The following is a 19094-nucleotide window of genomic DNA, read 5'->3' as shown; positions in this document are numbered from 1 at the left end:
CCTATGATGGGTGAATCCAAAGACATTTTTATTCCAATCCTTCACCAGTGGCACAAAGGATTCAAGGTTATTCACCAGATCAGCTAAAGGGTTCCATTTTTCCTTCAAGAAAGATTTGAACCTGGCATCTTGCTGCCAAGCAGCCAGGAATCTGAATGGCCTTTCCCTCCAGTCACTTTCCTCTTTAGACATTCTAACCAAAATTGGACAATGGTCAGAAAACAGTCTAGGGAGGACAAGGACGTCAGCATCTTCATAGGAGGCTCTCCAATCTTCATTACCAACTGCTCTATCTAGCCTCTTAAAAACTCTGTTCAAGTGAAGGAACTTTGGGCCTTTCCAAGTAAACCTGTTACCACCCCCTCCCAAGTCCATCACCCCACAAGCATTGAGGACATTGACAAATCTATTGCACCTATTCAAATCAACAGGCCCTCCTCCTCTTTTTTCTGAGACCATTGCTATCTCATTAAAGTCTCCAGTTAAGAGCCAAGGGGCATTCATAGTCCTTCCTATGTGCTTCAACTCCTCCCAAAGGACCTGCCTAGTATCTTCCTGGGGACTTGCATAAACAGCCGTCCAGAAAAACCCCCTCCTTTCAGGAAATTCAACCCAGCAATGCATATATTGATCATGTTTATTAATGAGAGAGACTTTAACCTCTCTATTATTCCACCAAATCCAGATACCTCCAGCAAAACCATGAGCATCTGCAATCAAATGATTAGAGAAACCTAGTCTACGAATTATATTAGTGGCTTTATTACCACTCACCCGCGGCTCTAAAATAGCAGCTAAACTAACATCATGTTTCCTACAAAATCTGTTAAAGGTACTTTTAAAATGCTTTTTAGCAGCACCTCTACAATTCCAGGTAATTATGTTCATCGTGAATTTTGAAAAGGATGCAAGATTTCTAAGTTCTTGCTACTTATATCATTATTCACAAAACCTGATTCTCTTAGGATAGCAATTTCTTCCTCACTAATTACCTCCTTATCAACATGCATAGATGAGCTACTTGGGATATCCTCAGCAGATACAAAATCCATACCTTCCTTATTCTCATCCACCTTGTGAAATTCCTTCATACCCTGATCATGAGGATCTTGATCTTCCACTGTCTCCTCCCTATTTAAGCTGACCTTTGCTGACTTCTTGAGCTCAGAATTAGCTACCTCCTTGGAGCAATCACCCATCATCATCAAATCTCCCCACCTAGTACCTTTCTGTTGATCCAGCTTAACCTGATGAACTATTCCAGCTCCACTACTGCCCTTCTTATTCTTTGATCTACTGCCTGAAGCACTCACAGCGAGCACTGGTCTGTTTGCACCTTTTCCTTTGGCATTCTGGTTCTTCGAAGCAAGATTCTTATTAATTGACATAGCAGGCTTACCACCAGGGGCCTTTTTCAAAGTATAATCACGCACTTAGATTTTGGAAGAAAGAGAATATTTTGACGTGAAAGAAAAATTTTAAAAAAAAGCTCTAATTTAAATTTTTTCAAAAAATGTAAAATAGAAATGGTGTGAAACACAATAAGTTCATGTGTTTTAAAAAAGAGGAGAATAAAAAAATATTATCTTGTTTTTTGTAATAATATTATGGGTTCAATACATCTCCTGTTAAGTTGTATCTTTTATGCGGAGTCTGATGTCACTGGAGAGAGAAAAAAATGTTGATGGATTCCACCTAAAATTTAAGTTTGTAGAAAAAAATTTCTTTTCAAGTTAAACTAATGAATTACCCGTGCGATGCTTAGAGGGAAAAGAACAAAATTGTTGTCACCATCATTGGTTAATCATCGCACCGGTAAATTAACACCTTCATCTTGCTATCAAACTCAGAATAGTACAATGGTGGAGATATAAACATGAAGGAACAAAAAAGCAAACCTGTTACTTGAGAAATATCTGAAATAAAAAAGAATTGTCTTGCTACTTTGTGCTATTAATTTTGAACTTGAAAAGGCTACAACATTCACGCAGAAAATTAACGCAAATTTTAAATAAAAAATTTAAATAAAAATTTGTAGGACAAAACATGTAATTGTATCATGTAACATACAAAAAATAATTAGACACTGTTAAACAATTATTTACACAAATTTAAGTGTCAATGACTAACCTGCACCGGTACTTCAAAAGTGATAAAAATTCATTCTGCTTAAGTGTGAACACAAAGTCAAGGTTGAAAGGGTTAATTCAGAACAACTTGTTCCAAATCAAAACTACTTACATGTTATTTTTCTAAACTACTTGTTCCAAATAAAAAGTTGCTTCCTTATAAAAGAAATCATATGGTCCTTCAAACATAAAATATAAGATTTATCGAATAATACAAAGATGCATCACAAAATATAATTCAAAACCATCGAAAAACAACTTTTACGTTACAAAAAAAAAAATTGACAACATAGTTTAACCATAAACTACCAACAACACCAATGAAATTAAACCTAACATATTACAAGTGGGTTGCACACAGAGAGAGAAAATCTGGTTCGTTTGTCTAGTAAAAGTTAACACAAATTGCAAAAATATATCGTTGCATTTTATTTAAATAATCAGTCAACACTATGAGGTATCTAACTCCATCTTTTTGCACATGTAGCATGTGACAACGGCTAGGGGTGTTCATCAACTGATCCAAACCGATTCAAACCGCGGTGACCGAACCGAAAAACCAATAACCCAATAAACCGAAAACCGAAAAACCGAAACCGATTAAAAACCGCAAATTTTAATTGGATTGGATCGGTTTTTGATGGGTTGATGAAAACCGATCCAATCCAAACCGGTCCAATATATTAATTTTTTTCTACTTACTTGGGTATTTCCCTAATCATAGCCTAAAAATTTCTAAACCCAAGACTCATTAACCCATCAACTAAACCCAAGAAAAAATCTAGTCATATGCTATCAACAAAATTTTATCTTTGTAGAGCTTCATATCTCATTGCCAAAATTAAAAAAATTATATTATAGTTTACTAATGTTTTTGTATTTCAAAAAAAAAATTACAAAGCCAATATATACAAAAGATGTTATTTGCACAATAATCATGAAATAAATTTTAGGATTTTCAAAAAATCGAAAACCGATCCAATCCAAACTGAAAAAAATTGGATCGGATCGGATCGGATTTGAAAAAAAATCAAAACCGAATGGATGATTATATGATCAAACCGAAGGGATTGGATTAGATAATTTTTGCTTCCAAAACCAATCCAATCCAGACCGTGAACACCCCTAATAACGGCCAATCAAATTCAGAGAATCACGCAATACATGAAGAAGAAAAATTTAAAAGTTGTGCTTGACATCAAGGTAATAATGAAGGTGGTCCAACCTGCACTTGCAAAAGTGATAAAATCCATTCTACGATGCATTTTTGATCCTTACTCCTGATGAAAATAAATGATAAACATTCTATAAATAAAAGTGTCAACTAAATAAGCATGTATATACCATGCATAAATGTGCAGTCAAGTCGTATAACTACAAACTGCAATCAACAGTGTGCTATTTGTAAATCCACACAGTACACATAAATGCATACCAACTGCATATTGATTTTACAATGATGACTATCAAAGGGAGGACAATACCTTTGGCATGTATAAATCTATTGTCTCGCCATATTTTTCAAAATGACTGTGCGGAGAAAAAATTAAATTTTGTTTAGATGCTTGTTTCTGAAATATTTACAGCAGTAAATTCAATGATCTTAGCCACACAAAGACGTGTTTATTAGACACTAAATATATATATAAAATACGTGTTGCCAGGCTAACTCGTCTATTTGCCAGCAGGGAAGGCCAGCCCGTCGGCCCGAGCCCATTTTGCCACATATAATTGTCAGCATTTTATATCTGCATGTAATGAGTTTTTATATTTATCCAAGAGAAAAAGGTTCCTATAGTTGCGTCTAGATAACTATCTATCTATGTTTTCTATAGTTAGAAAATAAACATAAGAATGGATAAAAAAAAAAGTGTTGGCTGCGAGGGCTGACCCATTTTGTCACTTCTAACTTTCAGCAATTTATATCAGCATGTAATAGATTTTTATATTTATCCACAAAAAAGGTTCTTATAGTTGTGTCTAGATTGCTATTTATCTATGTTTTCTATACTTAGACAATAAACATAAGAACAGATATAAAAAAAAAGTGTTTGCGAGCATGGGTGGGTCATCCCTCCGGGCCGAGCCCATTTTGCCACCTCTAACTAACAGTATTTTATACAAGCATGTAATAGGTTTTTATGTCTATCCACACAAAAAAGGTTCTTATAGTTGTGTCTAAATTACTGTATATTTATGTTTTCTATATTTAGATAGTAAACATAAGAAAAAAATGTATTGGCAGGCAGGGTTTATCACCTCTAAGTGTCAACATTTTATATAAGCATGTAATATATTTTTATATCTATCCACACAAAAATATTCTTTTAGTTGCATTTATATTACTATCTGTATATATTTTCTGTAGTTAGACAATAAACATAAGGAAAAAAAATATGTTGGTAGGCTAACCTGCCCATTTAGCCAGCGGGGTAGGCCGACCCTCCGGGCCTTGCCTATTTTGCCACCTCCTGTCAGCATTTTATATAAACATGTAATAGCATTTAATATTACTCATTTTTTCAAACGATTAGAAGTTAAAAAAATTAGAAGTTATTTTTTAAAATTTTTAGAAAATGTTAAAGCTACTTTTTATAGGTTTTAGTTTTTATGAAAAAATTATCTAATTATTATAAGCTTCTAAACATATTTTTTTAATTAAAAACCACCTTTTTAAAGGAAACTATGCAATAGGTTGGAATTTGGAAACATGTAATCATAAATAGCATTAAAACATTATTTCAGTAAAACTTATTTTTTAAAGCTTCTAACAAAATAATTTTTGTTTGTTTAATTTTTCACAGCAACGAAATTAATTAATCATAATAGGTATAATAATTAATCCCAATAGACATAATATTAATAAATATTATTAATATGCTTAACAATTTTCCATGCAGAAAGTAAGAGAAACATTGAATGTTACTCTTTTCTCACCTATCAAGTTCGAAATTCAAATTTAAAAAGTTTGAATTTTAAATATTAAATATTTTCCACCCAATAGACATAATAATAAATATTATTAATAGGCTTAACAATTTTTCATGTAGAAAGTAGTGAAAAATATTGAATGCTAAACTCTTTTCCCACCTATCAAGTTCAAAATTCAAATTTAAAAAATTACTAAAAGAGGAAATGTTGAAAATGGTTTCAAGTATGAACAGAAAGTGGATATTGAAGGAAATAACGACATATCAACAAACTTTTCAAAGAATTGTTTTATCACACAGACAAGATTGTAACACTACATTATGATATATTATTCTTTTATCATACAGACCCTCCATATTAAGAACCAATAGAATATTGAGATGAATATTGACATAATATACGTTTGTTTTTTTAAAAATTGGTAATAAAAATAATGGTAAACTTTTTCTTATGCAACATGAAAGTGAATTTTTTTCCTGCACTAACATAGGAAATCATGCCTTTTTTTTCTTCTATTTTATTTTATAAAATGACGTGACCCATTGTTTCTTTGTGTCAGCAGGAAATTTGACAATTTTTCTGTAAAAGGAGAAAAACAAATCTCTAAAAATAAACTATTTTAATACTTTTTCTCTCTATAAGTTCTTACATTTTATTTTGGTAAAATTTTATATAAATTTCTCTGAGATTATTTGTTCCAAAAAAATCACAATCACTGACTTTCCTATTAGCTGTTGACACTTCGCAATTTCTTTTTTATATTATTAAGTATGTATAAAATTTAATGAGTTGGATGTATAATTCTTTAAAACAAAGACTATAACTATTAAAAAAATATCTAATTTTATTTTTTTTACATGACATAATCTTGCTAATTTATAATTGTACCAATTTTCTTTTCGAGATATCCTAATATGCATTTCTTGTTTACTTGAGTGAATATTAGTAAAGTATACTCTGAGTGAATTTTTAAAATAAACAATTTTCTTTATATATCAGTTACCAAAAAATCATTTTGTTCTATGTCCCTATTTTTGTAGAATTTTATATTTCTAGATTTTGAAAATTATGAGAAAAAATAATATTTGATAAACCAATTTTTTTGTGGTTTATTTGATAACACAATTTGTTTTCATTTCTTATGAGAGATTATGTATATTTAATAATAATATATAATAAATAGTGTGTATTTAATTCTATTAATAACATTAACCAAGCATTCGCCCATAGACAACAGAATTCACATTCTCCAATCAATAAATTCACTACTCATTTAGTCTAGGATGTGGTGTAATGTTTTAGTTTGGAGAAGTATACAACTATTCAAATTTCAAACCAACTACCTAGCTTAGAAAATTGTAAAGCTTCTATTAGGTAGCCAATTGCCTTGGTCTGATTCGTATTCCCCATATATAAAAGTTGCATCACTGATTTTTTCTTTCTTTCTCCAAAGCCAGTAATTAGCATAAAACTCTTCGTATTTTTTAATGTTCATTCATTCACCAAAGCAACACAACATGTTTCCACTTTTGTAACCTCAATCACAAATATTTTAGTTTCTTGTTTTCAACTTTCACCTCCCTATGCATTTTTCGGTTTTCAAAGATTTGAATAGGAAATGGTTAAAACCTAAACTTTAAAAACTTCTCAAGAGGATGGCTTCTCAGTAATATTTTAGAACTCTAATTAGGCCATTATTGAGCAAGTAATTTGCTCTTATATTCCAGAGGCTTGGACGAATTATAGTAAAATAAAGGATACCAAAAATACTTTAGGTGTCCTCGTTTCAAAGATTGACAAGCAAAAGTTCACGAATCAATGTAAAAAGAGAAATGGTAAATTTTGGTCAATATATTAATATGAATTAAAGTTACATATTATTGAAGTAATTAAAAATTTCAAAACTTTTCTGGATTGTCGCCCCATTTTATACAAAATAAAGTTTTATTTTTCTTAATAGATGTCACAAATTAATTTAAAAATACATAGAAAATATAGCCTTAAATCTTCTTGAGTACATGTTTTTTAAATTAATTTCAATTAAAAGATTTGTTTAACAATTTTTTTCACGATAGAGAAAATTATGTTAATTACACTTAGGGGTGTTAACGGGCCGAGCCGAGCCGAGCTTTGGTCTTAAAAGACTAAGTCTGTGTTTAAATGTGTCAGCCTGACCAAGCCTGTTACCTGTTATGAATATAATTATTGGCCTACGGCCTGATTTATTTAAAAAAAAAACCTGATTTAGCCTGTTTAAAAAAAATAAGGCAACTAAAATTTATCCAAATAGAATATACAATCAATAGCACTAGTAATTTAATAAATATTCATAAATTCAATATATATCCAAACATCATAATATAGAACAAAATCATTCAAAAAATTTATTTAACCAATAAAATAAGGTGAAATGGATTGAGGATAGAGAAAAGGTTAATAGAAGTAGTATAAAAAATATAAAATAAAAATAAAAATTAATATATGACCAGCCTGAAAGGCTCTAAGCCTGAACTTTTGAATTGGAGCCTAAGTCCTTTTTATTAAACGAGCTTTTATGCAAGACCAAGTCTGGTACCAATAACCAATTTTGGGCATGCAAGCTCAGGCCTTCACGAGCCGAGCCAAAGGTCTCTGGTTCGTTTAACATTCCCAATTACACTCTTACATCAAAAAGAAAGAAAGTTTAATTAATTTCTCATTAATTAAATTAAAATTTACATTTTTATAGTGATTAGATTTTTATAATTTATTTATTTACAGAATGATAGATTTCATTTCAAATTTTTTTATTTAAATTTATAAATCTAAATTTAAATTCGTTTGTATTAATTAAACATATTTTTTAAAAAATAATTTTTTCTCTATTAATTTATAATTTTTATATATATTTTTAAATTGGTTATACATATATATTTAAAACAATTATATTAAATATTTTACTTAAAAATACTTGAAGGAATTTTTTTATCTTTTTGCATTATTTTTTCAATTAAATTTCAAATTTAAATTATTTTTTTATCAACTATACATATATTTTTATAATTGCAAAAAAAATTTTGTTTAATCTATAATTTTATATTAAATTTAAATTTATTTTATATATATATATATATATCTCTCTTTTTTCTAGTTTTATAATTAATCCTAATATGTATAATAATTAATCCCAGTAGACATAATAATAAATATTATTAACATGCTTAACAATTTTCTATGTAGAAAGTAGTTAGAAACCTTAAATGCTGAACTCTTTTCCCACCTATCAAGTTCAAAATTCAAATTTAAAAAGTTTAAATTTTAAATATTTTTTCTCCCAACAAAAATAATAATAAATATTATTAATAGGCTTAGCAATTTTCTATACAAAAAGTAGTGAAAAACATGCATAGAAATCTGTGCATATTCTCCAAGTAATAGCTTCTAGTTATTAATTCACGACATAAAAAATTGTGTTAATTACACTCTTACATCAAAATGATATATGTAATTATTAATTTATATATTAAATAAAAATTTACATTTTTATACTTATTAAATTTTTCTAATCTTTTTTACAAAATGATATATGTAATTATTAATCTTTTTATTTCATTTTAAATTTTAAAAGTTAAATTATTTTGTTTTAATTATAGATATTTTTTAAAAAATAATTTTTTTCTCTTTTAATTTATAATTTATATATATTAAATTGGCTATGCATATACATTTAAAACATTTATGTTAAATATTTTTTAAAAAAATACTTGTATAATTGTTTTCTCTTTTTGTATCATTATTTTAATTTAAGATCTTAATTTTATTTTATTTTAAAGTATAAATAATTCATTTCCTATTTTTTTCAATTAAATTTCAAATTTAAATTATTTTCATCAACTATACATATTTTTTTATAATTTTAAATATATATTTTTTCGTTTAATCTATAATTTTATATTAAATTAAATTTATTACATATATCTTTTTTTCAGCTTTATAATTAATCCTAATAAGTATAATAATTAAGCCTGATAGACATAATAATAAATATTATTAATATACTTAATAATTTCTCATACAAAAAGTAGTGGGAACATTAAATGTTGAACACTTTTTCCACCTATGAAGTTTAAAATCCAAATTTAAAAAGTCTAAATTTTAAATATAAAATATTTTTCTACCCAATAAACATAATAAATGCTATTAATAGGCTTGACAATTTTCCATAGAGAAAGCATTGGGAAAACATGCATAGAAGGCTGCACATATTTTCCATGCATAGAAGGCTCCGCATATTTTCCAAGTAATAGTCTGTAAAATATTTAAGGTCAAACATCCTTTTACTATGCAGAAGTTGGATGGTCATTGGTCACTGAACGATCATTCATTTTAGTTGAGTTATTAATAATATTAAATACTTATTTATTGCAAAGATTTGAGATTTTTTTCAATAATCTAAATTATTTATGTTTCTAAAAATTAAGCCCATAGACATTGATAGGGAATAATTGAATAATTTATAGGAAATAAAATAACAAAATAGAGATATATTTTTGTCGATCGAGAAGTCAAATTAATTAAAATAAGATTGTCTCTTTCTTAGAATTGAGGATTATAGTGTGGGATACATAAGAAAATTGAGAAAAAAAAATCTTGGATAGAAGTAATACTAAACAACAAAATATCAAGTTCGATTTTGATCTCGCTTGACACCCTTTTTTGAAGTTTACAACCTCTGGTACATTTGAATCGAAGATAATCCTTGTTGTGTATTTTGTATTTGTTATTCTGATTTTTCCTATGCAATTAAGAATACGTAAAAGTGGGAGATTCAAAGAGACAATGAGAGTATAAAAGAGTTAAAAATAATTAACAAATATTAATAAAAAAACCTTTGAAACCATTTATCCTTACAAGCTGGACTATTATGATGTTCCGAGAAGACTGATTATTTGCCAAAAATATTTGCACTTCATCCACATACTTTTCCCACAAAGTGCACTCAAGCTTGTGACCCCTATTTTCGCAGAGGTTGCGTGCATGTTTTAATATATCAAAACAAAATTTAACAAATAAACAATAAATATTCCACAGACATAACATAAATACCTAAGATTGTCAAGCTCTAACACAACCATTTTTGTTTTCCTACCGAAGATAACATGCTCACGAACTTCCCCAATTCCTAACAGTAAACCGATGACGTCTACAAAACAAAGAAGTTGGACAAATAATATTCTTATCAACATCGAAAAATATGATAAACATCAAAGTCAAAATATATTACCTACTAAATAAGTAGAGTTCGGTGATTCTTTCTCAATAATATCGAAATCAACAAAATCGAATCCATTAGCAGGAATAGTAACATCAACATTGGATTTAATATATGTCCTCAAGTTGAAAGACAGATGACAACCATGCCTAGTTAGCCTAAAATTATCACTATTTAACCAACTCCAATTTTTTTTTTCATAAAATGTATTTCTCCTTCACGATTTTGTTTTTGGACTTGTAAAGAACCTTTGACAGTAGCATGGATCCTTCCACCCTACAAAACGCATTCACTATTATATTAACAAAAACCAAATCAAAATTATAACAGAGATGCAAAAAACATGCAATGAAAAGCATTACCTGTTCATCTAATAGAACCATCTCCACATTGTCATCAAAATCCTTACGCTGACAATTAGGAACCTTTCAAATCACCACCCTAACCTTAATCCTCTGCTCCTCCTTGTAGGATTAAGATCATTTATCAAATCATATTTTGACAACATATCGATCCATACTTTAGATAACACAGAAGAATATATCCAAAAGATTAGGAAGAAAAATAGACAAAAAACAGAAAACACACAGAAGATGACTACCAAAGGAGAAAATGCACTCACAGTTATCCTATTTATACAGGAATAACACATTTTGCAGTCTGTATTATTTTTTTGCATTAAAACATAATTTTTAAAGCTTCTAACAATTAATAACATCAAAAATTACCAATGCAAAAAGTAGTGGATGTTAATGTAGAGTCTACCAACAATGAATGATGATGATGATATGAATTTGAAATTCAAATTATTTATAAGATGAATTTTGAATTAATATATTAAATTATAATAAAAAATTACTAAAACAGGAAACATTTCAAATTGATTTCAAGTGTGAACACAAAGCTGAAATTGAAGGAGAGAACGACACGTCAGCAAAGTTTCCATAAGTGGAATGAAGATTTTATATATTAAGATGAGAGATGCATAACTCTAATATTATATACAATAGGGGTGGCAATTTATGACACGACCCGTCAACCCGACACGAAATTTTCGTGTTCGGGTCAACCCGTTTAATAAATGGGTCTTGTTCGGGTTAAAAAAAAATGACACGAAAAAATTCGTATCGGGTTACGGGTCAACCCGTGAACCTGCTGACCCGCTAATTTATAAGGTTATTGTGGTCATTTTATCTCATGGTATAAAAAGTAAATGTTAGGGTTTTATCTCCCCTCTTTTTCACTCTCCGCGGCGCAACACACTTCTATCCTTTTCTCTCTCACTTCGCCAGTTCGCCTTCCAAAGACTACTGATCTCGCAACGCATTTTATCTCGGCTACTGATCTCTGTCTCTGCTGCCTGCTATCCATCTCTGTGTGCAAACCTTCTTCCACGGTTCAACCTCAACCAAATAGGTACGAATAAATCTGCCCATCTTTGTTACAATTCTCTTCCAACGAAACCCACTGTGTATATATATAACCAAAGCCCCTGCCTACATAACCATCTCCAGTAATTTATATATATATATATATATATATATATATATATATATATATATATATATACTATAGTTTCACCGATTATCGAGTTATTATTTTTAATTTATGAGTAACCCACCGGATTTTGTATATGATTTTTGACTACTTACTGCCATGTCATCGTAAATCCAATTAGGGGGATAGCTCTGCTTTGTTTCCAGAGTTCCCTTTTTTTCCAAAGCACAATATATTTATTTAATAGTAACAACAGATAACAAAAACCAAATCTCTTATACTAGATTATATACAAAACAAAAAATATATACAATATATGATATCTATGTTAAATATAAACGGCTCAGTTCAAATTATAGGGATCGGTTCAGTTCAATTTTTTTCCTATCACTCAAAGTTCGCACTAATTTTTAGTTTTTTTTAGAAAAATACAAATCTAAAAAAAATGAACAAATGGACATGATTTCTATATTGTTTTAATATTATAAAAATAGGACAAATTTTGGAGTTGTGGTTCGTGTGTCCAAATGGACATGATTTCTATTTTTGTTTTTTCAAAAGGAAAGAGGGTTTTTCTTCCAAAGGAAATTATAGGTTAAGTTAGATTACATTTATTAACATTTTAAGTTATGTAATAGTTAGATTTTAAGTTAGATTCTGATTTATTAACATTTTTGTTTTATATTATTGTCATCATTTGTATATGGAGATGGATTTGAATCACAAAAGAGCACTGAAATGATGGAGCAAGAGGTTGATGTTCAAGATGCAAATGTTGAGAGTGCTAATACAGCTGGATTAGTTGACACAAATTTGCCACCAAAGAAACCAATGAAATGATTATGGATTTGTGATCTTAATGTGTATTTTGGTGGAAGAAGTTGCTCTAAGAATGAGACATTTGTTGTATGTTGCATTTAATTATGTTTTCATATTGGATTGATGAAGTTAAATGTAACTTATTTTGATTTGAATTAGATCAAACAGATTTAATATGATTTGAATTGATATCATTTTGTGTGTACTCGGGTCGCGGGTCGGGTCGGGTCGTGTCGTGTAAAAACAGGTTGTGGTCAAATTCGGGTTGTATCATGTCAACCCGTTTAACCAACAGGTCGTGTTCAGGTTGAGTTTTATAACACGAATTGTTAATCGTGTCGTGTTCGGGTTGAGCCTATTCGTGTTCGTGTCAGACCCAGGTTGACCCGAACCCGACCCATGAACACGAATTGCCACCCCTAATATACAAGTGAATAAGTAAAAATTACATCAAAATCGTAACACATACTGCCTATCTTGACAGCCTACTAAATTCTTTCCAAATTGATCAACTCAACAAGCAGCTGAATAATGATATTTGGACTGAATTCTTGGAAATGTTAAAATTTGGTCATATGAAATTTTTGTGTCTATCTCTTTCTTCATTAATGATATTTGGACCTCACTTATTTAATGCATGTGAAGATAGAAATAGATATAAAAAATTTATATAACTAGATGATGTAAAATTTTAACATTAGAGGGTCTACTCTTATCTTGGTTGTTAGATAATGATATAAACCATTAAAAAGGTCTTCACCCAACACCTTAAGGTTTTGGTTTGAGATGGTTCTTTATATGGTATCAGAGCTTCAGTGACCATAAGGTCACGAGTTCGATCCAAACCAAAAAATAGATAAATTGGGTTTGTGCAATATCCACGCTTCAAGCCCAAAGGGCTCTTGCGTGAGGGAGTGTGTTAGTGAATGATATAAACTATTAAAAAGGCCTTCACCCAATATCTTAAGATTTTAAGTTGAAATGGTTTTACAGATATCATCTGACATTACTATAATAAAGATAACACACAATCTCTCTCTTATGATTTTTTTTAATTATTAACAAAATTGACTTCAATATCAGATCTTGGAGTTTGTTGCAATCAACTTTATCAACCAATAGCTCCTTACACGGTTACACCAATAAATCTTGTATGCTTTAATTTTAATACATGCCATACACAAAGTAATTTCAAAATACGTTTGGATGTTTTTGTTAAGAATGTAAAAATATAAGATTAATACATGCCATCCACTGTTGGAAATCGAAAATCACACAAAATCGAGAAAAGTGAAAAAAGAGATAAGAGTAGAGAGATTGACACGATGATTTACCCTGGTTCACCCAATTAAGGCTACGTCCGGCTTGTCTGTACTATATTCTCCTCACCGCCACTCGTTACAAGCCACTCGGTTTGCAAGAAAAATATAAATAGGATTAGAAAATCCTAACAACAGCTATTTATGGGCCCAAGCCCAAACTGCTAAGAAAATTACAATAACACAGAGGCCCACACTAGTGGGAATATGAGCGGGACCCCAGTTACCTTTCTGCTGACCCCGATAATTAGGGCCTTCATCAGCATGCGAAGTATGAGCCATACCCAACATTCTCCCACTTGGTGAATGCTTCGCATGTTTCTTCAATCCCAATGCAGCTGTACACCATTCAAACTTCTCTGAAGCCACTGCCTTGGTCAGAAAATCAGCATTACTGACCTTTGTGCCAACCTTCTCCAGCAATACAACCTTGTCTTCAATCTTCTCTCTGATGAAGTGGTATTGTATGCCGATATGCTTGGTCCTTGCATGGAAACCTGGGTTCTTAGCCAATAAAATGGCGCTCTGACTGTCACACCAACGATCATCTCTCCTTGTGCAAAGCCAAGCTCTTTGCACAACCTCCGTAACCAAATAGCTTCCTTAACAGCATGTGTCAAGGCCATGTACTCAGCCTCTGTAGTAGATAAAGCAATAGTGCTCTGCCTCTTACTCATCCAACTGAAAGCTCCGCCGAATGATGAAACAACATATCCACTTGTGGACCTTCTACTATCAATGTCACCTCCCCAATCAGCATCCACAAAGCATCTCAGTTCTAACAATGTCTGTCCCTTTGAGCCCTTCATGCCTTCATAGCATATCCCAAGATCAGACGTACCATGAAGATAGCGGAACACACGCTTCACAGCCGTCCAATGCTCCTTTCCTGGCTTGGACATATACCTGCTCAATACTCCCACTGCTTGAGCAATATCAGGTCGAGTACAAATCATGGCATACATCAGACTCCCAACCGCATTAGCATAAGGAACTGACGCCATCTCCTCTTTTTCTTCTTCAGTCTTGGGACACTGGTCAACCGATAACTTAGAACCAGTAGACATGGGAGTTAACACAGGCTTGCAGTTAGTCATCTTGAATTTCTTCAGAACATCTTCTATATACTTCTGCTGATTTAATCATAATCTTCCTTTGTCACGCTCCCTCTTAATCTGCATACCCAAGATCACATTTGCAGCGCCTAGATCTTTCATTTCAAACTGCTTTGCTAATAGTCCTTTAGCAGTGCTGATCATCTTTAAACTGTTTCCAACGAGTAACATGTCATCAACATACAAAGTTAGAATAACAAAGTCACCTTCTAACCTTTTCACATAAACACAGTGATCAGCATCACAGCGGTCAAAGGCAAGCTTCACCGCATAAGTGTCGAACTTCATGTACCACATCCTCGGGGACTGCTTCAGGCCATACAGAGATTTATTCAGCTTACAGACTAGCTCCTATTTTCCTCTTGCAATGAGCCCCTCTAGTTGCTTCATGAAAATAACCTCCTCCAAATCACCATGAAGGAAAGTTGTCTTCACATCCAGCTGCTCCACCTCTAGGTCATATGCAGCTGCTACAGACAAAACCAGTTTTATGGAATTTAACTTTGCAACAGGTGAAAATACCTCACCATAATCAACCCCTTCTGTCTGTGAATATCCCTTTGCAACCAATCGAGCCTTGTAACTCTCAATCTCCCCATTGGCACCAACTTTCTTCTTGAACACCCACTTGTAACCAATTGCTTTTCGGTCTGCAGGTAGATTCACCAAACTCCAAGTTAGATTTTTCATCAGAGATTTCATCTCTTCTTTCATAGCTTCCTCCCACTGTTTGGCATCCTCCGAGCTCCTAGCTTGGCTTACGGTGCTCGAATCATCACCTGTAATACTAAATGCACAAACATCATCACTAGCATACAGGATATAATTTTTAGGTGTATACATCTCAGATGGTCTTCTTTCCCTTGTGGATCTCCTCAGCACTGGTGCTTCAACCTCAGCCTCGGTTTCAGAAAATTCATCCTCTACCTCGTTATATTCAGCAGCTTCAAAATTCAAATTTTCCAATTCAACCTGTGAGTTTACTGTATCCTCTTTCAAACCCATATCTAACTTTACTGTCTGTGACTTTTCAGGAGCTTCAGGAAAAATTCGATTCAACTTACATTCCCTGAATACAACGTCTCTACTGTAAGTTACACTTCTAGTATCCGGATTCCACAACTTATAACCTTTGACGCCATCCTTATACCCAATAAAGATACACTTTTCAGATTTACTGTCAAGCTTGCTTCTTTTCTCCTTGGGTACGTGCATATATGCTTCACAGCCAAACACTCTGACATGAGATACGTTTGGCCTTTTTCCAAACAGTGCTTCATACGGAGTCTTCTCCTTCAAGGTCGATGTAGGAGATCTGTTCTTCAAATAACAAGCAGTAGCCACTGCCTCTGTCCAAAACTCAGTTGCCAAGCCTGCACCGCTCAACATAATCTGTCCTTTCTCCATGAGAGATCGATTCAACCTCTCTGCCAGTCCATTCTGTTGAGGTGAGTAGGGCGTAGTCTTCTGTCTTACAATCCCATTGCTCGCACAAAATTGGTCAAATTTTGTTGAATAGAATTCCCCTCCATTGTCAGTTATCAGCACCTTGATTTTTCGATCAAATTGATTTTCCACCAAAGCCTTGAACTCGCGGAATTTATCGAACACTTCATCCTTGCTGTGCAAGAAATATAACCACACATATCTTGAAAAATCATCAGTAAAAGAAACATAATACCTTGATTTTCCATGTGATGCTACAGGTGTGGGGCCAAACATGTCGCTGTGTATCAGGTCCAGAATCCCCTCAGTTCTTCCTCCTATAGAATCAAAAGATACCCGATTTTGCTTCCCTTGTAGGAAATGCTCGCAAAATCCAAACCCCATAGAGCATCTCGGAATTCCATCCACCAGCTTCTTTGATGTTAGAGTCTTCAGACCTTTTCCTCCAATATGCCCCAGCCTCCTATGCCATAACATAGCAGTGTCCTCCTCCGCCTGTTCTGAGCTTTCACCACTGAATACTGTGCTACCCAGAAGTTTCCACAATTTACCATGATGTTCTCCTCTTGCAATAACCAAAGCTCCTCGAGTCAGCTTGCAAGAATACTTGTCACTGCTAAAATTAATACCAGCATCTGCCATAGTACCAACGGAGATCAGATTTCTAGTAAGCCCCGGAATATACATCACACCCGGCAGATTCTTGACTGTCCCGTCACTCATCTTCAGCTTTACCTTCCCACGCCCCACAATTGCATGAGTCGTGTCATCTCCCATTCTAACTGTACCGCCAGAATATGATTCATAGGTGCAGAACCATTCCCTATGAGGTGTCATATGAAACGATGCTCCAGTGTCAATAATCCAGTCATTACAGTCACTATGACTGTCAAACGCCATGTACAGGTCCCCTGTACTATCATCATCATCCTTCTTTATACCCGAAGCAGAAGGTTGTGAATCATCCCGCTTCTCAGGACCTACGCTTTTACTTATGCAATTCCTTCTCAGATGTCCAACCTGTTTGCACCTCCAGCACCTCATTTCATATTTATCAGATTTATCACGGGACTTTGACCGTCCCCTCGATCTTCCTCTGTGACCAGACTTTGATCTGTCACCACTCCTCCCTCTAGCAACCAGAGCCTCATTGCTGGTACCTTCAGAACCTACCCTTCTCATCTCCTCAGACAATAAGGCAGCAACAACAGTCTCAAACGACAGTTTATTAACACCAGTACCAATTGACACAATGATGTGCTCCCAAGAGTTGGGCAGTGAACACAACAAGGTGCAAGCTTTGTCTTCCTCATCCAGGTTAATGTCTATAGACAAAAGTTGTGCACAAATAGTATTAAATTCATTTAAATGAGCAGAGAAAGAATCACCTTTGCTCATCCGCAGATTGTACAGCCTCCTTCGCAGGAACAACTTGTTCACGAGTGACTTGCTTTGCTAGAGACCTCCCAGCTTCGTCCAGAGATCCTTCGCGGTCTTCTCAGAAGTTACGTTCACCAGAACGTTATCTGTCAGGCATAACCAGATCAGGCTTCGCGCCTTTCGATCTTCTCTGGTCCACGCCTTCAACTCCTTCGACTCGCCTTCACCTGACGTTTCATCACCGACAGGTTTCGTTGGTACCGATGGCTTATCATCTTCGATCACGTGCCACACGTCCTTGTCAAAGAGCAGAGCCTCCATCTTCAGCTTTCATAACTCGAACCCTTTTCCTTCGAACTTTTCAACCTCGACCCGTGATTGGCCAGTCGACATCCTCTCCAGATTTAATTTCGCATTTTTCTCTACGCACAAAAAAACCCAAATCGCGAAACCCCAATCTGTCACAAGAACCTTGGTCGCAGAACCAAAGCTCTTGATACCAAATGTTGGAAATCGAAAATCACACAAAATCGAGAAAACAGAAAAAAGAGATAAGAGTAGAGAGATTGACACGATGATTTACCCTGGTTCACCCAATTAAGGCTACGTCCGGCTTGTCTGTACTATATTCTCCTCACCGCCACTCGTTACAAGCCACTCGGTTTACAAGAAAAATATAAATAGGATTAGAAAACCCTAACAACAGCTATTCATAGGCCCAAGCCCAAACTGCTAAGAAAATTATAATAACACAGAGGCCCACACTAGTGGGAAGTATGAGCAGGACCCAGTTGCCTTTCTGCTGACCCCGATAACTAGGGCCTTCATCAGCATGCGAAGTATGAGCCGTACCCGACATTCTTCGTTGAGGAAGTTCAAAAATATTTAGAGCACATTTGGATTTTTTTTCTTCTTCAAAAGTTGTTATTCTTTTTAAAGAAAATTTACCCACTTTATATATATTTTTCCTATCTTAAACTTGGAAACATTTTATTAAAAAGAGAAATATTACAAACAACTTTTATGATCAGATTAGTTATTTTTCTGAAAAGGGAACTCAATAGAAAATCACGAGCTGAGGTTGTGACAATGACAAATCGGGTTAGTTTGGTCTTTGCACCCCTCATCTTCTTCCTCTTTTCTTTGTTCCTCTATTATCATGGCTATTGGTTAAAATATACAATACAAAGAACGTAAGGCATTTGTG

At 33.1% G+C, this 19094-nt stretch overlaps 1 protein-coding gene across 1 annotated transcript; it reads right to left on the bottom strand.

Moving 5' to 3' along the window:
- Nucleotides 1-884: 884 nt before the first annotated feature.
- LOC133297716 (uncharacterized) lies at nucleotides 885-17689 on the bottom strand. The gene is made up of 2 exons (XM_061496905.1): nucleotides 17137-17689; nucleotides 885-1432 (listed from the first exon to the last, which is right to left on the bottom strand). Exons 1-2 carry the CDS (start codon nucleotides 17687-17689, stop codon nucleotides 885-887), a joined length of 1101 nt encoding a protein of 366 aa, XP_061352889.1.
- Nucleotides 17690-19094: the final 1405 nt, after the last annotated feature.

The sequence above is a fragment of the Gastrolobium bilobum genome, unplaced genomic scaffold (assembly GCF_033153095.1).
Source record: "Gastrolobium bilobum isolate Gb01-03AN ecotype WA unplaced genomic scaffold, APGP_CSIRO_Gbil_v1 utg28220, whole genome shotgun sequence".
Lineage (NCBI taxonomy): Eukaryota > Viridiplantae > Streptophyta > Magnoliopsida > Fabales > Fabaceae > Gastrolobium > Gastrolobium bilobum.
This window is presented reverse-complemented; position numbering and strand designations above follow the sequence as displayed.